General features: G+C 32.4%; 3 protein-coding genes across 8 annotated transcripts in view; 1 reads left to right on the forward strand and 2 right to left on the reverse strand.

Annotated features, from left to right (window-relative positions):
* The window catches only part of LOC134696790 (uncharacterized), a 63,081-nt gene extending 60,063 nt beyond the window's left edge, over positions 1 to 3,018 (reverse strand). Inside the window, exon 1 of one of the 2 annotated variants that reach the window (XM_063558734.1) lies at positions 2,880 to 3,018. The gene's annotated coding sequence lies outside the window, so the exon portion shown is untranslated. Of the gene's footprint in view, positions 1 to 2,829 lie in introns of both variants that reach the window. The other variant, XM_063558735.1, reaches the window with a different exon arrangement.
* On the forward strand, positions 3,002 to 3,642 carry LOC134696791 (zinc finger matrin-type protein 5-like). Its single transcript, XM_063558737.1, has one exon. It carries the CDS (start codon positions 3,057 to 3,059, stop codon positions 3,579 to 3,581), a length of 525 nt encoding a protein of 174 aa, XP_063414807.1. The 5' UTR covers positions 3,002 to 3,056; the 3' UTR covers positions 3,582 to 3,642.
* A 3,129-nt stretch (positions 3,643 to 6,771) lies between these two features.
* Positions 6,772 to 25,605, reverse strand: part of LOC134696257 (UDP-glucose 6-dehydrogenase-like) — a 29,682-nt gene continuing 10,848 nt past the window's right edge. Inside the window, exons 1-11 of one of the 5 annotated variants that reach the window (XM_063557951.1) lie at positions 23,357 to 23,513; positions 21,872 to 22,040; positions 19,816 to 19,953; positions 19,113 to 19,277; positions 17,820 to 18,017; positions 17,132 to 17,279; positions 13,542 to 13,654; positions 11,721 to 11,851; positions 10,040 to 10,135; positions 9,300 to 9,432; positions 6,772 to 8,658 (exon numbers count right to left, since the gene is read on the reverse strand). In XM_063557951.1, coding sequence (XP_063414021.1) covers positions 8,482 to 8,658; positions 9,300 to 9,432; positions 10,040 to 10,135; positions 11,721 to 11,851; positions 13,542 to 13,654; positions 17,132 to 17,279; positions 17,820 to 18,017; positions 19,113 to 19,277; positions 19,816 to 19,953; positions 21,872 to 22,040; positions 23,357 to 23,367 — 1,479 coding nt within the window. In that variant the 5' untranslated portion in view covers positions 23,368 to 23,513 and the 3' untranslated portion in view covers positions 6,772 to 8,481. The other 4 variants (XM_063557955.1, XM_063557954.1, XM_063557953.1 and 1 more) reach the window with 4 other exon arrangements.

The raw sequence follows: 25,605 nt of genomic DNA on the forward strand, positions 1-25,605 counted from the left end.
GCTAAATGAGGAGGGTTGTATGTTGTGAGGCTAGAGACCTCAGCATGCCCACTATGCCATGTACGCTAAAGGAGGAGGGTTGTATGTTGTGAGACTAGAAACAACAGCATGCCCACTATGCCATGTACGCTAAAGGAGGAGGGTTGTATGTTGTGAGACTAGAGACCTCAGCATGCCCACTATGCCATGTACGCTAAAGGAGGAGGGTTGTATGTTGTGAGGCTAGAGACCTCAGCATGCCCACTATGCCATGTACGCTAAAGGAGGAGGGTTGTATGTTGTGAGACTAGAAACCGCAGCATGCCCACTATGCCATGTACGCTAAAGGAGGAGGGTTGTATGTCAGGAGGCTAGAAACCCCAGCATGCCCACTATGCCATGTATGCTAAAGGAGGAGGGTTGTATGTTGTGAGACTAGAGACCTCAGCATGCCCACTATGCCATGTACGCTAAAGGAGGAGGGTTGTATGTTGTGAGACTAGAGACCTCAGCATGTCCACTATGCCATGTACGCTAAAGGAGGAGGGTTGTATGTTGTGAGACTAGAAACCTCAGCATGCCCACTATGCCATGTACGCTAAAGGAGGAGGGTTGTTTGTTGTGAGACTAGAAACCTCAGCATGCCCACTATGCCATGTACGCTAAAGGAGGAGGGTTGTATGTTGTGAGGCTAGAAACCCCAGCATGCCCACTATGCCATGTACGCTAAAGGAGGAGGATTGTATGTTGTGAGGCTAGAAACCTCAGCATGCCCACTATGCCATGTACGCTAAAGGAGGAGGGTTGTATGTTGTGAGGCTAGAAACCTCAGCATGCCCACTATGCCATGTATGCTAAAGGAGGAGGGTTGTTTGTTGTGAGACTAGAGACCTCAGCATGCCCACTATGCCATGTATGCTTAAGGAGGAGGGTTGTATGTCGTGATGCTAGAAACCCCAGCATGCCCACTATGCCATGTATGCTAAAGGAGGAGGGTTGTATGTTGTGAGGCTAGAAACCTCAGCATGCCCACTATGCCATGTACGCTAAAGGAGGAGGGTTGTATGTTGTGAGACTAGAAACCACAGCATGCCCACTATGCCATGTATGCTTAAGGAGGAGGGTTGTATGTCGTGATGCTAGAAACCGCAGCATGCCCACTATGCCATGTATGCCAAATGAGGAGGGTTGTATGTCGTGATGCTAGAAACCTCAGCATGCCCACTATGCCATGTACGCTAAAGGAGGAGGGTTGTATGTTGTGAGACTAGAAACCGCAGCATGCCCACTATGCCATGTATGCTTAAGGAGGAGGGTTGTATGTCGTGATGCTAGAAACCGCAGCATGCCCACTATGCCATGTATGCCAAATGAGGAGGGTTGTATGTCGTGATGCTAGAAACCTCAGCATGCCCACTATGCCATGTACACTAAAGGAGAAGGGTTGTTTGTTGTGAGACTAGAAACCTCAGCATGCCCACTATGCCATACATGCTGAAGGAGGAGGGTTGTACATGTATGTCATGAGACTAGAAACCTCAGCATGCCAAGTATGTAAACAAATGCTACACTTAGAAACCTGACAAAGGAAACAAAAGATTGTTGGAGATGACCTCATGACTAAAATGCAATGAACTTTGCTTTAATTTCTGTTAATCACTTTAAACATGTAAAATTCACAGTGACCTCTTCAACGTGGATCAAAATGTATCCTGCATTTCTTTTAAATTCTGTTAAAATTATGAATTCCATTACAGTTAAAAGTAGAACGCCAATCTCACCTCCTAGAAATTTAAAGTGCCAGAATGTTTGAAAATATGTATTGACATTTTATAAGTATTCATTGAAAAATTATGATAAAAGTTGAAAATTGCACATAAGACATTAAATATTATGGTTTCTAAATTAGTATAGATTGATGCGACTTCTCGAAAATGAATTGATGGAATTCTCAGAAAATTGCACTTATATATTGGACCTGCTCATTTAATTTTAATCTTATTTAAGTACGGGGAGGGGTTCATACATACATGCTCCAAAACAAAAGAATTGACTTTGCCATTTTTTAAATACATTTTGTTCTACATTCATACATTCATGACATTTGTACTAGTATATTTATTGGAGAGGGTAATTAATAGACATGTCCCTTAGGAAAATCTCACGTTTTTCTCAGCAAAAAAGGTGTTCCAAAAAAGACTACAGAGGTTGTCCACTATACACCGTTTGAACCCTCAAGTTTAATTTAATAAATTTTGTAATATATAATTATTAAATATTTGGGAAATCAAAATCTAATAAGATTGTCACCCAGCTCCCTCACTCAGTCGTCCAGGATATTTCCTTACTACCACATAGAATGACGATTATTAGATTATCAATGTGCTGAAAACTTAAATAAAGCGGGGATACAGGTGCGCTTCTATCAACCTTCTATCTGGTAAATGACATCATAAAGCAGTGCAAAATTGAAGATCATTTCTAATTCTGGCGAAAGACATAATTCCAGAAATGATGTAAAGTTCAAGGTCCTATTTTAAAACATTTTTACTTTTGAATACATGAACGTCTATGTATCAAAAGAATATATATACTTCTGGCAGAGCCAGAGGCAGATTTAGGATCATTTAGGAGGGGGCAAAATTGGTTGATTATATACATGATATAGGGAATCACTGGCCCATGACAGAAGCAGGCCCCATCATAGGCAAGCAGTGGGCCCCCACTTATGAAAATTTATAGATCCGACACTGTACTTCAATGTTACACTACCAAATCACAACACATCTCATTATTGTTTATTTGACATGACTCCCCTTTTTTATACAACTAATATTTCGGGCATTTTACCTGTTTGTCACTTCAGGAAATGTTTCCTACCTTCTGAAAGATGACCTTACCTAGCGTATAGTTTGACGGTCAACTATTGATTTTATGTGGAAATAGTAAATCTAGCAAAGTTGTTGCACAACAATTCTGAAAGAGTATCTAATGACGCCTTTTCCGGGAACCGTAATTGTTTTCGATTTTCAACCTTATCTAAACTTCCGTCAAAAATCTACAATTTATTTTGCACAATGCCAAGACGATATTATTGTGATTTTTGCGATAAATCGTTTGCTGATAACCCAGTAGCAAGAAAAAATCACATGAATGGCACCACTCACCAAAGAAACAGAAAACAGCATTACGATTCATTCCGGGACCCAGAAATACTTCTGTTTGAAGAAATAAACAAGAAGCCATGTAAACATTTCTTGCAAAGTGGGACATGCACTTTCTATGACAATTGCAGATTTTCTCATCTTCGCGAAGATGAAAAGGAACAACTGAGAACTCAAGCAACAGAAATGAAAACAAAAAAATATAAGAGACAAGACACGAAGATGGATAAAAATGATGAGGATTTAAAAACTTTTCTACAGAAGATTGAGAGGGGCCAAAAGTTTGATCAAAAAGAAGGAAAAAATATACATTCAGGAGTAGTGATTCCAAAATATAGCATACCAACATTCTTACAAGCTGTTACAAACTTGCCACCATCCCTCATACCGCCCCCACCAGATAGTTTCCTAGATCTTGAACTCAAAGAATGGGGATAATCTTGTACACTATATATACATTTTGTAATATGTTTTTACATTATAATAAATTTGAAGTCTTTTTTATGTATTATTTATGTGATTTTTGATATTTAATATTTACTAGTCAAGATTGTATATACTATAATCAGATCAAAGTATCATTAGAAGTCAATGGAAGTTGGAACTAAAGAACAATACAATGTCAATGTGTTTTTGGTGCACATGTACAATATGTACATTTTACAGGACTGTAATGCCACCCAATTGCACCAAGAACCCAATGTGTACATTTTCCTAGAGAGTGACAGATATCTTTTTAAGAGACTGTTTATTCTTATCTTTTAAAGACATATATTGTCTTTCAAAAAAGATGGTGTTTTTTATTATATAGATCTAATACAAAACCGCCATATCAAATATATGCATAATCAATGTGGAGCTATTAACTTAGACATTTACCTACAGAATGTGGAGCTTTTGATTTGGACAGTTACATGTACATACATGACATACATAATGTGGATCTGCTGACTTTGGACAAGTACATACATAATGTAGACTGCTGACTTTGGACAAGTACATGGAGAATGTAGACTTGCTGACTTGGACAGGTACATAAAAAATGTTGACCTGCTGACTTGGACAGGTACATAGAGCTGCTGACTTGAACAAGTACATACAGAATGTAGACTGCTGACTTGGACACATCCATACATAATGTGGACCTATTGACCCTGACAGGCACATGCAGAATGTAGACCTGCTGACTTGGACAAGTACATTTGTACATACAGAATGTGGACCTTCTGACTTGGACAAGTACATGCAGAATGTAGACCTGCTGACTTGGACAGGAACATATGGAATGTGGAGCTGCTAACATGGAGATATATACAGAATGTAGACCTCCTGACTTGGACATGTATATAAAGAATGTGGAGCTCCTGACTTGGACAAGTATATAAAGAATGTGGAGCTCCTGACTTGGACATGTATATGTATACATAATGTAGACCTCCTGACTTGGACAGGTATATAAAAAATATGCTCCTGACATGGACAGACACAAACAAAATTCATAACAAGCATATATAGGGAATCTGGTCCATTATGTGGAGCTGTTGACAAGGTCAGGTATATCATACGTGCATAATGAGTAGCTCTTGACTTGGACAGATACACACAGAATGTGGAGCTCCTGACTTTTACAGCTAGGCACATACATAATGTTGAGCTCCTGGCTAGGACAGGCACATACATAATGTTGAGCTCCTGGCTAGGACAGGCATATACATAATGTGGAGCTCCTGGCTTGGACAGGCATAGACAGAATTTGGAGCTCCTGGCTTGGACAGGCATATACAGAACGCGGAGCTCCTGACTTGGACAGACATGAACAGAATGTGGAGCTCCTGGCTTGGACAGGCATATACAGAATGTGGAGATCTGGGCTTGGACAGCTACAAACAGAATATGAAGCACCTGTCTTGGACAGGCACATTCATAATGTTGAGCTCCTGGCTAGGACAGGCATTTACAGAATGTGGAGCTCCTGGCTTGGAACATATTCAGAATATGGAGCTCCTGGCTTGGACAGGTATATACAGAATATGGAGCTCCTGGCTTGGACAGGCATAAACAGAATGTGAAGCTCCTTGCTTGGACAGGCATAAACAGAATGTGGAGCTGAACTAGTATATATTTGTTTAGGGGCCAGCTGAAGGACGCCTCGGGTTGCGGGAATTTCTCGCTACATTGAAGACCTGTTGGTGACCTTCTGCTGTTGTTTTTTCAGGTTATTGTCGTCTCTTAGACTCATTCCCAATTTCCATTCTCAATTTAACACAATGGAATAATAGAATAATTGCTATATACATACTTGAAACTTTGTTTGTAGGTATTATAAAAAAGAAATCTTGAGTCATCATCCAGCATCCTCCTTTTTCTGCACTAATTTGTGTCAATATAAAGTATTTCTTACCTTAAGCTTAACCATAAAATTAAGACTTTTTTTATAGAGACATTTGACCATAAATCTTAGTGAGTCATGACTTGTCTCTTGTGTGGTTTCATTTCGGTCCCTAAATAATATACAGCATATTTATGGCAAAATGTTTTGGCCTTATGTTCCCTGTGGATGATTATTAATCAGTCTGTATTTTTATCTGTGCCTGTCTGAAGCCTGATTAATCAGTCTGTATTTTTATCTGTGCCTGACCCAAGCCTGATTAATCAGGCTGTATTTTTATCTGTGCCTGTCCCAAGCTTGATTAATCAGTCTGTATTTTTATCTGTGCCTGTCCCAAGCCTGATTTATCAGTCTGTATTTTTATCTGTGCCTGTCCCAAGCCTGATTCATCAGTCTGTATTGTTATCTGCGCCTGTCCCGATCCTGATTAATACAATATGTCCAAAATGTGTTAGTCCAAAATATTATCTATCAAGAAACAGGCAGTAGGAGTCTGTCAGATCTGAAAAGGGTTTTTAGGTTATATAAAGTCATCATTACTAAACTACTGATAAAATATGAGTTCATGATGTTTAGTACAGTAGTATAATACACTCTCTTTTTTGAAAGACCATTAATTATTTATAAAGATTTCCAGATTTTTATTCTTTACACAACTCAACTCAACTCCAGAATTTGGCACATTCTTTACTTTAACTTTATGCAGGAAAGGAGTCTGTATAAAGTGCTAACAATTGATCCCTATTAAAGGGGGCAGTACTTTGGGATTATGTGATCTCTGTTAAGCTGCTATCCATCTGAGAAAAGTATGACATAATTTGTTTGCTGGCGGGATCGTTTATAACTGACTATACAGTTTTATTTTTCTTATTGTTAAAGCCTGTAAGATTGATAACTTCTTTAACTATGGTGAATAGTTGTCTCATTGACAATCATACGACATCTCCTTATTTTCATAGACATAGGAAACTGATGAATGCAATATAGCCCACTACTTGTAAATTTGGTACTGTAAATTCAGATATTAATGCATACATTTATTATTGCGATTTATCAAGAATGGAAAAAAAAACCGAGTTTAATTATTGCAATTTCGAAAAAAATGCTTACGGATCTATGTTTCAGTTATCAGAATGTGAGTTCTTAACATTGCGATACCCATCCAGTCGCATTACTCGCAATAATAAAAATCTTTTTTTTGAATTTACAGTATATGATGATTACAAGAGACAATAAAAAAACTGTCAGAAATTCTTTATTATGCTTCAGTGATATAAATATCAAGTATAAAATAATGTCAAAAGTAATGGTCCCAGTATTGCAAAATAATTTCCAAAATGAAAATTGTTTATAAGTGAGAAATTTGAAGACATTAAGCTGGATTTCATAATGATTTAGTTAGAAGACAACACAACATAGAAATATAATCATTTGGCAGTGTCATAAACAATAATCACTTAACAAAATCACAATTCATTAGATCTGCTCTAAAAAACACTTGTTTTTAATTGTTAAATATATTTCAATTGTGATGTCAAATTTTACCAGAACTTGTGTAATTTTGCGTAATGTTTGATAAATTTCATACAAGTGTAAATACTTCTATTAATTAAACAAATTGAACTCAATTTATTGTATCATAGTTATATACATTGATTGTAAAAAGTTTCATCCTCTTTATAATTTGATCAGTCACATTTTTCTAGAAATAGGATATTTGTAAATATAGACATAAATACATGTGTTTGATGATGTAAATGCAATTAAAAAAAATATTAACAAAATAAACCTAACTATTAAAGAGAATGAAAGAACACATTAAAATAACATAAAAATCTTTAAAACTATACCTCCTTGTCACATTGTTAGAATTCATTTTTCAAGGATTGAAAATTAAAACACTAATACTTATATATCCAAACATTTTTAAATAATTACTTAAGGGGAAAACATTATCTCAGCATATACCATTAATTCATATCACAAAATTATGCTACTTCTTGAAAAATTAAAAAAGCTAACAATTAATTATCAAATTGCCCAACATTTCAAATATGAATGAAAAATTATGAGTAAGTTCATTTTTTATCTACCTCTATCACAGCCAACCTTCTCTATTTTTATCAGGACATTACTGCAAAACATCAAGACAGAAAATGTCACTAAAACAAGAGATTCACAAATAAAGGGAAAGTAACTTTTGTCAATTCCTTAAAATTATCTCCCTTTAACACATGGGATATAAAGTGATGATTATGTTTGAAGTATGTTAGAACTAAGTGCCTTTTACCTTGACACTTCCTCAACACTAAAAGCTTCCTAGTACAGTTTCCCACAACACTAAAACCTAGCATACAATGTAATGTTTTTTTTTTTATAAATATGAAAATGTAAAATACTGGTATAATATAAATCTATTTCTCGATAAAGCATGCCACAAAGCACTACATATCCGACATTCTTAGAATTAATAGGAAATGTTTATCTATGATTCATTACAAACAAATCTACAGTAACATTAATCAGTATGACTATTTTCTTTTCATTAAATTAGAATGTTCCTCAGTTAATTAGGTCAAATTCATTGAGTAAATAAATGCTGTACACTCTAAGGATTTCAACATGAAAACAATAAAAATATTTTACATTCATTTTGGATATTTGTTATTCATTTTCATTTGTCAGACATTTGTTTATGAACTGATTGATTCATGAAAAATCTCTGTGGTTTAAATCAAATAAATCTAAACAGAATGATAAGAAATTGAATGGTATTCAATTCTTTCAGATACATTCTCCTATTATCAAGAAATAGACCTAACTATTACCATGGTTACACAGAATGTAACAAATTTATTCATGCTTTTGATCTATCAAAATGGAAACATGATTGTCAAAATAAATTCCCTCTCAATATAAAACAACAAGATAACAACCCGACATGAACAACTATTGTGCTGGAGCTTGTGCATAAGGTCTATGAACATTTGGTCGCTGTAATCTTTTGCCGATTGTTATCACATTAAAACCTAAACCCATCAACTTCTGATGATCAAGTATGATTCTACCATCAAATAAGAAAGCTGGCTTCAACATACTGCCATAAATCTTCTCGTAATCGTAATTCTGAAAATACAAGACAAGTTCTTATTAATTATAAATGTGAGCTTAAAAGCTTTATTTGAAAATAAACAGAAAATACCAGTTTCAATGATTTAACATTATATTTATAGCTTGCTGTTTGGTGTGAAACAAAGCTCTGTGTTGAAGACATACTTTGACCTATATTGGTTTACTTTTACAAATTGTGACTTGGATGGAAAGTTTTCTCATTGGCACTCATACCACATCTTCTTAAACATATAAACAGTGATCATGACTGGACAACAGATTTAAATTGTCTTCAATTTTAACTGTTTAATTACTTAATACTTTTTACATAAGTTTTTGTTGCTTTCAGAACAAAAATAGTTTTTAAATCAGTACCTTAACTGTTTTATTTTAAGTCTCTGAATACAAGTATCTTATCACACACACACTAATTACTGCATTACATATAACCAAGCCAGTCATTAAATACAGGCCGCCGATTTCATCGATACATGTTATTTCAATTTTTTTTCTCTTATATGTAAAAGTATGAAGAAACACTCCAATTTCTGTAACTTCAAAAATATTATAATGAAAATCTCCTTAGTTTGATGTTCCCAACTTAATTATGGGAAAATATGCTGTCCTCTAAATCTGTGCCTTGTTTAATAACTTACTATGAATTCATCCCATTCTGTACAGACAACGAGAGCATGTGTATTATTGGCAGCCTCGTAAGGATCTTTATGTATGGTAACCAGTTCCTTGACTCTGCTGGGGTCGTCAGAGATAGCTGGATGTGTTAGTTCCCTGTAATTCACAAAGGACAAATTGTTCAAATGTCATATATGAATTCCATAAATTTTTTAATCAAATGTGGATATTTCCAGAGCTTTATTTTTATAATTTCAATGTACAAGTTTTTTGTGTAGGATGGTTTAAGTTTGCACATTGAACAATAAGTGTGTCCTTCAAAACAGTATAAAAACATTAACAGCACTGCCTTACGCAAAAAAAATGAATATATTCCTACTTGACAAATTACAACCATTGACGATTTCTGATACATTGCAGAGTTGATACTGTGCTTTCAGGCAATCTTTGATTTAATCAATTTAACAAGTACATGTCATCCAACACTCTTACTGAGCATGTCAAATTTTCTGATGACAACATTATTTGACAGGAGTTTCATTTGAGGATATTTCCCAGAATGCATTACATTCTCATAAATTAAAATTAACACATATATATTTTTTTTCTTTTCAGGATTTAAAGTTTATTAAAAACTAAATGTCACAAAACAGGGTAAAAGTTATCAATATCTTTCATGGGTTGACTATAAAAACTTATCAATAAAAAGTTCATTGTATTTGGAGGACAGAGTTAATACATTGAAGATACATATAAGACTTACGTAATTAACTGTTTTTCCTCCACTTTAGGATCGTAGATATGTAATTTAGCTCCTTCATCCATTAAATATTTACATATATAAATAGCAGCTGATTCTCTGTAAATATAACATAAAGGGTTTTTAAATGAAGGTAGTTTGATATACTTGAGATATTTTCAAAAGTGAAAATTGAAGTTTACAAAAAAGGAACTGTAAAAAATAACTTTTCTGTAGCTTTTATATCAAGGAACTAGTTGGTGTCTCTACTATAATTTAAAAGGCCTGTTGACTAAATTTAGTTTTCTTGTTTGAACTGTTTCACATTTTTATAGCCAACTATATGGTATGATTTTTTTTACTCATTGTTGAAAGCTGTATGCTATCATATAATTGCTTACAATAACTTCATTAGACCTCTGATCTAAGTTGGCTCATTCTCCTTATCTTTATATTTTAGAATTGAATGCTTCTTTTTGTAACTTCATTGGGAAGTAAAAGCATTGACCAAAGTACATTTTGTATGAAGCGCGGAAGCTCTTCATTCTTGAACTGTGTGCATGGTCAATGCTTTTGCATACCCTATGAAGTTACAAAAAGAAGCATTCAAAACTTACATTTTTTAGCTAGGATCATGAAAACAAGATTTGTATAAAATTTTATTTAATTTACCTGTGCACTTTATTGTGGGGCCTCATGTCATCATGAATGATAAATTTTATTGTGTAATGAAGTTGATTAACCCTTTCCTCCATAATGACGCCTTTTGACGCCTGTATATTACCTCAGTTGAAAGGCTTTGACTATACAGTGTCGGCAGTAGACTAAATAAAATTTGTATCCAATATGAAAAGGAATATCATAGGAATATTTGACTTAAATTCATTTGATGAAATATTTGTTTTTCACAATGCATTATAAACTTGAAAGCATAATTTCAGAATTTTATTGAAAAATCCTATGCAAATCAAGTATGCAAAAAAACAAATCCAATGGAGGAAAGGGTCAAGGAATAACATGAGATTGCAGTGTAGCCAATCAGAATAATGTATTATAATGAAACATACATCTAATTTAATTATTACCTTGTATCACCAGTGTCCTTCTTGAACGATTGTAATTATTACCTTGTATCACCAGTGTCCTTCTTGAACTAATGTAATTATTACCTTGTATCACCAGTGTCCTTCTTGAACTAATGTAATTATTACCTTGTATAACCAGTGTCCTTCTTGAACTAATGTAAGTATTACCTTGTATCGCCAGTGTCCTTCTTGAACTAATGTAATTATTACCTTGTATCACCAGTGTCCTTCTTGAACTAATGTAATTATTACCTTGTATCACCAGTGTCCTTCTTGAACTAATGTAATTATTACCTTGTATCACCAGTGTCCTTCTTGAACTAATGTAATTATTACCTTGTATCACCAGTGTCCTTCTTGAACTAATGTAATTATTACCTTGTATCGCAGGGTCCTTCTTGAACTAATGTAATTATTACCTTGTATCACCAGTGTCCTTCTTGAACTAATGTAATTATTACCTTGTATCACCAGTGTCCTTGAACTAATGTAATTATTACCTTGTATCACCAGTGTCCTTGAACTAATGTAATTATTACCTTGTATCACCAGTGTCCTTCTTGAACTGTTGTTATTATTACCTTGTATCACCAGTGTCCTTGAACTAATGTAATTATTACCTTGTATCACCAGTGTCCTTCTTGAAAGCAAAACCAAAGATTGCAATATTTTTGTTGGTGACTGTATTAAACAAAGATTCTATAATCTTATTGGCAAATCTTCTTCTTTGGTAGTCATTTATGTTAATCACCTGTATTGAAAGATGCATTGAATGTTAATAACCTGTGAAGAAAGATACTGTGGATTTATTATTATTTGTTGGATACCAATTTTTGTGGAGTTCATGGGTACAGGTGAACCATGAATTCAAATGTTCCAACGAATTACATATTTTCTATAGTCTTTGTACACGGAAACCAGTGCAACCATGAATTGATTATCCATGAAAGTTTTCCTCATTCCATGAAAATTGATACCCACGAAAATGAATGAATCCACAGTACATCAAATGTTAATAACCTGAGTGAAACAGAGATTCTATTATCTTATTGGCAAATCGTCTTCTCTGTGAAGGAAGATGCATCAAATGAGCTGAGACAGATAGAAATCGACCTTATTCATGTTAAGGCAAATAGTCATATATTTTATATTTTTATATGTACATGTACAATACTCTAATTTATTTTGGAGCATTCATTTATTTAATACAATGAAATAAAAGATGAAGTTTTATCCATTTTGTAGCATTCGATTAACAATTCAACTTGCAAACAGTTCCAGACCTTCCGTTGAATTTATTTTCAAAACATAAATAGGTTAACAGATGTATTGATGTCTCGCCTACTTTTGCTGTTCATCGCAGGCTCAACAAAAATGAGGAAAAAAATATATAAAAATATTCCTCTGAATAGTATCTTTAGATTATAAGAAGCTTCTGTCCAAGTTTGGTTCAAATCAAGGATAGTTTATGAATCTTGTAAATGTTTTAAAAACTTTAACTGCAGCCTGTGCAGGCTATGTAATGTTAACTGGAAGAAAAACTAAGTCCATTTATAAGTAAAATATGGGAAAAAAACACAACAAAAAATATAAAATTTACTTCTGGATACTATCTTATGATCATGATCAAGCTTCTGTACAACTTTGGTAGAAATCCAGGATAGATTAAGAAAGTCATTAAAATTTCAAAAACTTTATCCACAGAGTGAATATTTGTGGACGAAGCCAACGACGACGGAATGTAGAATCGCTATCTTTCACTTTTTCAACTAAAGTCAAAGGCTCGACAAAAATCAATAATATAGATTGCCACCAAATCAGAAATATTTGATATACAGTTGTCTTCTCTCAAAATTCATGGATTGTACTAACTTCAATAGGGAATATTTGGAAACCCCATCTGGCCATCATTTTAACAGCTTGACATATTCAGACCCATTATGTTTATTGAGCATACATACATTATATCATTAACTAATTGATAAGTAATTGTTCAGATTTCAGCACAGATTTGTTTATAAATAATTATTTATTTTTTTAGAATATTGCCCACCAGTCCTCAACTCTGCCCCTACCTGGAACACTGATATTCCACCACAAGAAAAAAATCTGTTTGAATAAGGGCTTTTTAACTTATATTGGTACACATGGGAAACAGATGGTGCCCCTCCTTGATTATAATGCTATAAAGCGACATAACTCAAGAACAATAAAAGTAACACTGTCCAAACTTGTACTTGATCTGAGTTTTATAGTGATGAGCATTATATACAAATTTCATGAGAATTGTTTGTAGCAAACTAAAGTTTAAGAACACAAAACAATTTAGGAACGTACAAGCGGACAAGGGTAGAACATATTATATGCCCCCTTGGCTACTGTAGGGCATAAAAACCTTACTTTACAGAAAGACAGAAAGATACTCTGATTAGACTTGTTACCTGTTGCCAGTATTCTGCCACCTCAGGTAAGTTGAGACATTCACACAGGTAAACAAGGTTCAGTACGTCTTTCTGGAAACAGCTGCCACCAAATCCTGAAATACCACCATAACCTGCAATTAACAACCAGCTGGTTGTCAGGAGGAGGAGCCAAAGGTTAAAGGTTAAAGACGTGCAAAAAGCAGCATAACAGGGATTCAAACATTTATATATGAACATATTTATCAGAATATATCTGTATTTTTTGAATATCTAAAAGTTCATATAATATTTTTTCCCTAAATGTCTTTAAATTGATTTTTATAGCAGTTTAACATTTTTTTTAGTATGCTGTAACATGTGTTGACAACTTATTTGTCCAATTTAATGAACTTCTATTGCATTTACTGTAAATTAAGAAATTATTGCGAGCATTTATTTTTCCAATTTGTCGTTTTAGACTAAAATGCAATTTTAATTTTTGCTATATTGTGAAAAATCTGGTTTATTTCAAATAAAAATAAAATAAAAGTTTAAATTTTTGCAATTATAACCCTGTCACATTTTGCGCAATAATTTATGAATTTAAAGTAGATGTTTTGCGTAAAATTCAAAGCCAGACTGTCATTTGTTATGTAATTTTACAAGGGACAATATTTCTTTTTATTAATAACAATTAATATATTCACATTTTTTTTTTCTGGAAATTTGCAATAATTTGTATATCAATAGGAATATCAGCTGGTTTACAGTATTTTGTAATATTCTTTTTATAAACAAAATGTTTTTTTGAATTCATTTGTAAATATTTTCAGAAATTTCTTGTATATTTTGAATCCCTGCTGAAATGGAAAAGGATAACATGCAAAGATAATCAATGGTATAATGATAATGGAGATTGAATAAAGAAAAGAAATCTATAAAAACATTCTCCTGCTTTGTAATCTTATACATATATATTGTAGATCATTAGTCATTAATAACGAAAGTGTGCAGCAGGATGAATAAATATTTCTTTTCAAAATTCAAGTTTTTTAGTTTTCAGTTTTTCAGTTTTCTAGCTCTATAATTCAGGTTTTTTTTGTTAAAACTTTCTAGCTCTAATTGTGAATATACATTTTCTAGTTCAAATCATTAATTCAGTTCTCCACATTTCTAGCTCTAATAATAAATTCAGCTCTTCACATTGTCTAGCTCTAATTATCAATTCAGTTCTTCACATTTCTATTTCTAATTATCAATTCAATTTTTCACATTTCTAGCTCTAATTGTCCATTCAGTTAACATTTTTTAGCTCTAATTATTAATACAGCTCTTCATATTTTCTAGCTCTAATGATCATTTCTGTTTTCACATTTTCTTTTTTTTTTTTTAAATAATTGTTCTTTTTTATAAAATCCAACTTTTACTTTTTGAATAGATTAAACTTTTTGAAAGAAGATATAATTTTCTGAAATCTTACATTAAAATTTACTAGGTATTTCAATGCCACTTTTAATCAGTAAAAACAAACCATCCAAGAGGAAAACTTAATGCTGGATGAGGACCAATCATCCATCTTACAGCTAATTTCCTAATGCATGTAAAGTAAACCTTTTGGTTGGCTTGCTTGCTTTGTTTGTATTGTTGTTAATACAAGCTTTGTAAATAAGATTGACATCTTTAAACAATATATATAGTCATAGTTTAACCTGTATATATAATATTTGAATTTAATTGGGTGTTATCCTAATGATTGTACAATATAAAAACAAAGCAAGCAAGCTAACTTAAGTCTTGCTCTACATGCTTTAGGAAATTAGCTGTAAAACTTTATGAATTGTTTTACTAGAAATGTGCATGATGTAAGACAATAACTGGTACTCAATTCATGCAAAAATATGGATAACAGAAAAATCAGAGGGAATTTCCGTACAATACATGCACATCTTTTGAAAATTCTGAGCAAAACCTAATTTAGGGTAGTACCAATAAATCTTTTTGATATTTATATTAAAATTTACAAATACCATAATTGGTCCACAGTACTTACCAACACTAACAAGTAACCATAATTGTTCTAATATGTAAAATATTTTACTTTTACTGCTTTTTTCTACATCAAATTTTGACATATCAACCATATTGTTAAAGGTGTGTTTATATTATTAGAAGGGTGTTCATATTATTAGAGGTATGGTTATATAAGTAGGTTGTGAAATTATTGTCACTGTGTTTCAGTCATCATGGTGAACTGTTAAATCTACAGGCCCAAAGCTCAAGAATTGAAATTTTTGAGTTAGACTCTTTTGGCCTGTAGATATGATTTTTACAGGCCTGAGGGCAATTTTACCAGCCTGGGCTGCCACTCAGGGTGAAGACTGGTGTTTTCATTTTGTTAAAGGCGTGTATTTATTACATTAGAGAGTGTTCATATCATATAGGTTCACATTGTATGGTGGTTTCATTTATGTTCGTTGGTACCAATTTTCATGGATTAAGGAAAACTTGCATGTTCGTGGATATTTTATTTTGTAGTTTTGCTCAAGTCTGCATACAAGCCTATAGAAAGTTTGTATTCATTAAACATTTAATTTCTTTGTTCACCTGTACCCTTGAAATCCACAAAAATTGGTATCCAACAAATAATAGTGAATCCACACACAGTATAATATTAGGGATAGGGTCAAATTGTATGACGGTACACGTATTTATATTATTAGGGATAGGTTCAAGTTGTATTGGGGGTGTTTATATTGTAAGGGGTATGAACATATTGTTAATGGCATGTACTTTTTGTAAAATACAGGTTTGTTCATTTTGTTTAAGTTGTGTTAATATTGCAACTTAGGGGGAACATCATATTGTTAGAGGTGTGTATGTTATGTAAGGACAGTGTTTATATTGATAGGATACTAGTGTTCACAATGTTATTGGAGTGTTCATACTGTAAGTGGGGTGTTCATACTGATAATGGGATGTTCACAATGTAAGGGGAGTGTTCACAATGTAAGGGGAGTGTTATAATGTTAGGGGTGTGTTCACATTGTAAGAGGCATGTTCATTGCCAAACCAGTGTAATATTTTATCAGAATCACCAAAAGTTACAGCAAGGTACCTAGAGAAGGATTAAAATTACCAATACTCAAGAGAGTTTAATAATACCAATACCCTTTGACTATTATATTTAAATCCCTAATGCATAATTTTATCATCAGGGAGTTTAAATGAAAAATTTGCAATGTTATTGAAAACTGAGATACTTTAAGAAAATTTAATTGCATCAAATAACATGACTGCATTCTACCTTGTGATAAATTTTAAACTTATTCTGAATTACAATAATTTGGCAATGAACAGCAACTGTGTTCTTTGTCTCAATAACAAAACAGTAAACATGCTCTCTCTCAGTGCCGTGTGTAAGGTAATGCAAGGTAGTTAACCTAACGTAACATGTAGGTTCGTCTTTATAACTTAATGTTGTGCATCTACCACCCAAGAACTTTGTTTAATCTAGTTTCCATAACAACAACATTACACTTTTAAAAGAGGTATTGTATCCATATCAACTTGCAATTGTTTTACTAACACAATTTTTCTGAATTTACTGTATTCTTGACAACGACACTTACCCACACTAGCTTTAAGGAATTTATTGCCTATTCTGGTATCCATGCCTACAGCATGTGCTACTTCTGTAACATCTGCTCCAGTTGATTCACAAATTGCTGACATGGCATTTATTGAGGAGATTCTCTGTGCTAAGAATGCATTGGCTGCCTGTAAACAAACATATCAATAAAAAAGTGTTCAAGATGTGTAACTTTAATTACCTGCCATAGTTTCACAACACTGACCGATTGAAAAAAAAATTATGATTATACGAAATTTACACGAAAAAAATGATAAATTCATGCACAGAAGACTAAGTTTATGATGTTTGTATGCATTGGTTCAAGAATTGAACTTTCACCAGCCACTTGTTTCTTATGACTTTAAGTATTAGTGGAAAAACTGATTTGTTAGCTTTCAAGTCTTTCTTTTTAAAAAAAATAATCAAGTTACAATTATTGACTGCAGTTCTTATATTTCAATTTTTTGGGTTTTTAAAGATAACCAACCATTTCATTTCTGAATACCATGTATTAATCATTGTATATATTGCTATTTTTAGGTAGTTCTTCAGTTTTCCTAGTCAAATAAACTAATTTGTTCAGATATGATTCATGGTTTATCTTTTACAAAATGAGACTTGGATGGAGAGTTATCTCATTGGCACTCATACTACATCTTTTTATATCTACAGCTATATAAACTAACCAGTTTCGACAGTTCTGAAGACCATGTGTTCATAGTTATAATTCTATCTTTAGATACCCAATGTCCATACACCCAACATAATGCCTGGATGGCCTCGTGACCTTCAGGAGTTTGGTCTCCACCAATCAAAACTCTGTCTGGTTGTAACAGATCCTTCACAGCTGTACCCTCAGCTAAGAATTCGGGGTTGGACAAAATCTGTAACAATATCAATATATAACAGAAACAATGTCACCCAAAATCAAAACTCTGTCTGGTTGTAACAGATCCTTCACAGCTGTACCCTCAGCTAAAAATTCAGGGTTGGACAAAATCTGTAACAATATCAAAATGTAACAGAAACAATGTCACCCAAAATCAACACTTGTTACACTGACTACTTTGTTAGCATGAGCCTCTACACTGATAATGATAATTGTGTTTGAAACTAACTAATGCAATCACAGCACTAAATTTATAGAGTTATCTCCCCTAACAAGGTCTTTCACTTTCTGTCAAACTTTAACTTCTCTGTTTATGTTAATATCTGACACTTGACCCTTAATTCTGCTTACTGTAAACCAACTTATTTTCACAGATACTTTATTTCCCGTTTTACCCTTTTAAGTCAACTGCGGCTATTTAATTTCGCAATTTTGGAATTTAGCTGTTGTAGTTTAATAAGGAATGATCCACCTTTAACACATTCGCGACAATTTATATTCGTGTTATTATTCTACTCGTGAAAGTCCCGAAAATAGATCGCTCACGAGAAATAAGTTGGTTTACAGTATTCACATCTAACAGCACTCACACATTGGCATCAGATATTTTCTTATGTGATCATATGTAAACATTTTCCCTTACTGTCTGTGCTATCTAATAATTAGAAAAATAAGGACAAGCTGTATAACTTTACCTTGAGAGACAATAAATGTTTCTTGGCTGTACTATATCCTTGTCCCCATACCTTAAGGTTGACCAATTTTCATGATTATCTGACTACTTTAGTATTTTTTACATTAGCTTACAAGATACTAATGATACTCTAAGCAGCTTTGACCCTTACTCAGTACTAAAATCTTTCCCTATAACCTAAGGATTGACCCCTTACCTGATATTTGACCCCAGGTATCACATTTGCCTTCAGGATTGACCCCTTACCTGATATTTGACCCCAGGTTTCACATTTGCCTTTAGGATTGGCCCCTTACCTGATATTTGACCCCAGGTTTCACATTTGACTTCAGGATTGACCCCTTACCTGATATTTGACCCCATGTTTCACATTAGCCTTCAGGATTGACCCCTTACCTGATATTTGACCCCAGGTTTCACATTTGCCTTCAGTATATTTGCTATACTCTCTGCAGCTTTGACTGGTACTGTACTTTTCTCCACCACAATTTTAGACTTGGTAGAGACAGTGGCAATCATTCTAGCAGCTGATTCTATATACTTTAAATCTGCTGCTCTTCCCTAAAACAATAATCAAACAATCAATTTAAAAAAGAACCTGAAAATCTAACAAAAGAATTCAAAATAAATGGCTTCAAATTGGTAACCTTCAAAATTGAACAGCATCATTCGTTTCAGACATATTTATTTTGTTCAATGTAACAATTTTAACTAGATCACAATTTCATGATACAATAAGTTCCAGTTTGACAGCATAATTGTCATTTTAAGTTTGAGTGTGGACACAGATCAATGACTTACTTCCCTACACCAGATGTTTAAGTGTGGACACAGATTGATGACTTACTTTCCCTACACCAGATGTTTAAGTGATGTTAGTGGGTGTATTAACACAGATAAAAATAAGGTCAGCCTCTTTGAAACTATTTCTTTTTTAATGTCTGTACTGAACACTAAGTTCTTGCCTAGAATTACCATTTTAATGCATGTTTTGACACTGAATCTTTATATGGGAGTGTTAAACAACATAAATTACGTGGGAATGTAGACACCATTAGGTAACTTAAAGTTGGAGTGTGGACACAAATGAATGACTTACTTTCCCTACACCATAATTTTTAGTTGGTGTATTAACACAGATAAATATAAGGTCAGCCTCTACTATTTCTTTTTTCACATCTGTACTGAAGAATAAGTTTTTGCCTCGACATCCTTTCACTATATCATCCAATCCAGGCTAAAAAACAAACACATCAATATATGAAGATTCTCTATCATTCAAAGGAGTTTTATCTATTATTTGTATTCATCGGTAATTCATATATTTTCCCTATGATCTTACTGCCTAATATTTTCGAGTATCAACATACTGGCTGTATCACTGAAAATATTAGGCAATACATTGTGTGACGTCATAATTTCCGATAAATAGAATAATAGGTAGTTTCGTTTTTGATACTCACTATATCATGTGGAATATCTTCTCGTCTAGATATTCCATATGATATAGTCAGTATCAAAAACAAAACTACCTATTATTCTATAGATATAAAGGCATTATCATGTCATAATCTTTGATTTGATCATATTCAGTTTTTACTGATTGTTTTAGATGAGATAATGTGACATGCTGATATAATAATGATTATTTTTATGCATTCCTACAAAAGCTTTACATTTCTCATCATTTACTATATTTATTGAGTATATGTAAGCATATGCATGATAATGCCAAATTAACAAAGCTGACAACAGACTAAAGTGTCTTCTAATTCATAATTATGTAGCTCTGTCTTTACAGCAAGACTTATTTAACACCAAGGATTTTGCCAGTCAAAAACTTTTTATGTGGCAAATAAGCTTTGACAATTTAACTATGATCTAGATCTAGAGCAAAATATAATTGATCTATCTCAAGTTATTTTTACCAACTAATATTAGTAGAAAACTTAATAATTATTGTTTGCCATCATGGCTGAAGCTTTTGCTGAAAAAAATAATCCCTTTGCCCTGCTTTCCACAACTTTTGTTTCTATGGTATATGACTCTATCAACCAGAATGGTAAAGTTTATAATGAAATAATCCATACAATATCATTTTTTCATCTTTTTAACTTGTTTTTATGTTATAGCAATAGTTCACGGACATTTGTCGTGTTATTTTTTTTTCAAGTATTAAAACATTACTTTCTTCAAACATATCAAAAATTACTTTAAGTACTATTGATTATTTTCAAGGACAAATAAGAATTTTTCACCCTTTGCCACATGTACATGATGTATGTAAACTCACTTACATATTAAACCCCGCCACATTATGTATATATGTGCCTGTCCCAAGTCAGGAGCCTGTAACTCAGTGGTTGTCGTTTGTTAATGTGTTACTTATTTGTTTTTCATTCATTTTTTGTACATAAAATAAGGCCGTTAGTTTTCTGGTTTGAATTGTTTTACATTGTCATTTCGTGGCCTTTTTGTAGCTGAATAAGTGTAAAATGATGCGGTATGGGCTTTGCTCATTATTGAAGGCCATATGGTGGGTGACCTATAGATGTTAATTTTTGTGTCATTTTGATCTATTGTGGGGAGTTGTCTCATTGGAATCATTACCAAATATTCTAAAATTTCACAGATTATGTATTAGTCATAATTAAATCTGGTCGTTGGTATAATAACCAATCAGTCTTGATTACCAATGATTACAGTTTGCAATAACAGATCTATGGCATATTATAAAAAATCACAAATCATTGCCTGCATTAAGTATTGCAATTTTGTCATTTTACAACAAACATTAACTCTGGTTCTTATCAAATATCAAATCTATTGTTGGTTAGGGGTATATATGTATGTCAATTGATGAGATAGCAACCCAAAAATTCTAGTTCTTTTTTTAATAAGTAATGTGCTGCTTGTAGTTTATCTGTGGTTCTAAAACTTTTTCTATTGTATATATCTATTTTCCCTCGGAATCCTTGTTTATGGCTTATGATATAAATATACCATCCTGTTCTTACTTTACCCATTCTAAGATGCTTCAGATGGAAAAAGATCACCAAGATTAAAGCAAAAATGAAGAAAACAGAATTTTACATGATTTTTTTCTAACCAAAGTAGCAATGACAAATTTTATGAAAATGATCAAAGATTCAAACCTCAAATATGGGTAATCTGTCTGAATTCCACTGTGCTATTCTCTCTTCACTGAGGTCCACCACTGTCACTTGGATACTGGGACAATTGTGAGCAATGATTGCACATGTCGGTCCCCCGACATAGCCGGCTCCTATACAACAAATCTTCCCGATTGTCATGTCAAGTTTGCTACAATAAAATAATTTCTCCATTGTTAAATTCTCTTTTCACAATCATGTGAGTCACTATAACACACTGAAGATCCTAGAAATCTTTATAACTATACAGGACTTCCTTCTAATATCAAACTTATTAAACTGAAGAAAATAGTTAATGTCTTGCTATCCTACGTCAAATGATGTAATTTTGTATAGCTAACAAAAATTTGTTTTTACAAATTCTGTTTTGTACACATGTTGCTTTATAAAAGATTTTGTGCTATGCTAATGTACATGTAACATGTGTTGATATATATCTATATACATGTACATCTAAGAAATGAAAATCATTTAAATTTTTATACTTAAATTCATTTTATGATCATTTACAAATCAAATTTATCTAGATCTTCAGAAAATGTAACGCACGATAAATCCCTTTAATTCTAAAAGTAAATAATTAAATAAGGAAATCCTATTTTGTGACAGTCTCAAGTAATTTGGTTTTATCTTGTTGATTATTTTACTTAAGACTCTGATGTCAATGGTCAAAATAAGGATTTATTCATTTTATAACATTGTAAATAATCATCAGGACTTATATCTTCAACTCATGTATATGTGTAACAATTAAATGGACATGTCCTATCCAAAAAGTTCATCGGTCTATTTAAATATATATATTGTGTATTGATTAAAATTGTCTGTTTATATAACCATAAAGCAAAGATTTCTCCATTATCATGATAATAAATGTAAGATTTGTCACCAATGAGAGTTATAAAACTTCATCTTGTGCAAAAGTACAATTATTTATATGAACTTTTTGGAAATCAAAAATCATGTATCATCCAAAAAAAAAGACATCATCATGGACAAAAGATAGACAGTGTCATGGCTAAAATCAAAATAGGACAAGTCTGCAAAACATATGTAAACAAAAGTTTAAGTTAATTTATATGTAAATCCAGAGTTTTAAAAGGTGAAGTGGGGGAGGACTGAGGCTTGTATTAAGACTGCATTTATCAATTCATTTATATTAAATCTTCTTCTAATTAATAAACAAAAACACAAATATATTTACATATCAAATGTTGTACAGTAATGAATTAAAAACAATTATAATTGCCCTATCAAAATAATGTATTATCAATAAATCATAATCTCAAAAGTTCCAACTGTGTTGTTTTTTAGAATCACATTTTTTCCCACATACAAGTTATTCAACATAAAAATTATTATCAGTTACTTAATGCAGATTCTCTAGCTCTTTATAAAAGTTTTCTGCAGTCATAATCACTAATTTTCTTCTTAACCTTACATATTGTTAAATTATAAAATATTTACCAAAGCTTCATTATTGTTCAATAAATCCAATCACAAAATATAAAATTCTTATCATGCAAATAGAAAATCTTTAAAATAAACTACAAATATTGTTTTTCCTATTTGTAAAACTTGACGTATTTATAATAAATTTTCACATGGCAGTCATGGCAGAATGATCTTAGATTTAAATGATTACGTAGACATAAGTGTTTCGTCATGAAATCCTACTTATATAATTCTGTTAAAGAAAGTTTCCCTACGATACTTGTAAACGTGGCTAATATAAAGGGGAAAATAGAGGACAAATTTTCAAACATCACCTCAAACACATCATGTTATTTTATTTTTTCATATGCGAAAGGCTATTGTGTTATTTATACTTGGAATTGTTTTAAATTATAGAATTTGCACAATTTCTTGTGCTTGAAATATAAAAAAAAATCCATGTTGGTTTTTTTTGTTTTCATGGTATTATAATGTTTTGATTTGCAAATTTTTTATTGGCAAATTACACTTCCCATATATATAACATGTATTTTGTATAGATTGTATTCACTCACTCTGAATGGCAGTGCACTGCATAGTACATACTATTGAAAATGTGCTTTCTCCTTTGTAATAGAACTTTGGCACAGAACAATAAAATACAGAATAAACAATGAATTTATTAAAAACTTCAAGCACAAGAAATTATGCAAATTCCATAATTAAATATATTTACAAGTTGAAATAATAAGGAAGTTTGCTACTCAGTTTCAAAGTAATTAGCTTACCATAACACTAGTATATCATGTATATATATTGATAGGGGATTAATTAAGAAAGCAAAAAAGCAAAAACATATAGAGGTCAATAGGCTTGTTTTCAAGATATTAGGCATAAAATATATTGGTGGGAAAATGTTCTTTTTTGATTTATTCATAGATTTATAAATATCATGAACATTGACTAGTTAAAGTTCTCAAAAACTATTAAAGTAAATAAGATTTTTTATGACTTTTACAAATGGCTTACAATTATACATGTTCAAGATTTATATTTTAAAGAAAAATTAACTAAATAGGCAAAACTTTTTAAGGCATTCAAATGGATAAAACCAGAGAATTTCGAAAATCTGACAAAAAATCCAAAACATGACAAGAAAACATACCTAACTATAGTGAAACAACCCACCAAAAAAAAGATCCTGCAAAAAATATAGCTCTACATCAGATGTTTTATTATTCAAATTATATATTTCTGCTTTTTGGAATTTAGAGATTTTTTTTACACTCTGAGCCTGCCTAAATTTTTCTAAAAATTCTTTAGTTTGAAAAAATCCTGTAGATACACTTATGGTACACAGAAGAAGATATAGACGTTATACACTAACACATATGCAGCAGAAATAAGCAATACATACAACAGATCATCTTTGCTAGCCAAGGGTTACGAATCACTACCGTTCTCCCTCTCCATAGAGAGAACTGGAGTGGATTGTAACCCTTGGCTAGCAAAGATGACGACAGATATGAAGAGAAGAATTGCCTCCAGTGGCTTTACTCATCAGATTAATATGAATTACAAAAAAACAAGTAAAATTAATACAAAAGACAGGAAAGTTCAAAATGTACTTCTCACAGCTGTTATCACTAAAATCAAAGTTTTTCAACTAATATTAATCTTGCTCTCTTTAAGACTTTGTTTTTTTAACTACAGACTACACATGCATAGTTGCATTTTTGTATTGCTAGTAAAAGAAATAACTCCAATATATATAAAGTCAGGGGACTTATTGAAATAAATATTTTTTTTAAGTAGCAAATTTGAAGTTTTGTCACAAATTGCGATTTTGTACATTATTTTAAACAAATAGGTTGAGATAAAATCTTTTCAATAGTTGAATTGAAAACAAACGAACCTTTTGCTTCTTTTAACATGTTTAAGTAGCAACGTCTTTAATGCAATCAGTCAATTAGATACCTACCAAAGTGACCAATTTGCCCAATCAAAGGCAACCTTGTCAAAACATGATCGCCTGACTGAAAAGGACATTCCTACCCTAAGTACCCTTTATATAACCAGATGCTCCACTGGGGCTAGTATGGACACAACATTCAAACTGGATACAGCTCTGAATATGGATTGTGATTAAATAATTGACACAGCATAGGTTTCTGACACAGAATGAATGTGGTCTTATGAACTTAAAATGTTTTTCTTTTGCTTTTGAGCAATTCAGTATGCTGTTGAATATTAATCCTTTGATAATTGAAGAAATTTACTTT

The sequence above is a fragment of the Mytilus trossulus genome, chromosome 14 (assembly GCF_036588685.1).
Source record: "Mytilus trossulus isolate FHL-02 chromosome 14, PNRI_Mtr1.1.1.hap1, whole genome shotgun sequence".
NCBI classification, from domain to species: Eukaryota; Metazoa; Mollusca; class Bivalvia; order Mytilida; family Mytilidae; genus Mytilus; species Mytilus trossulus.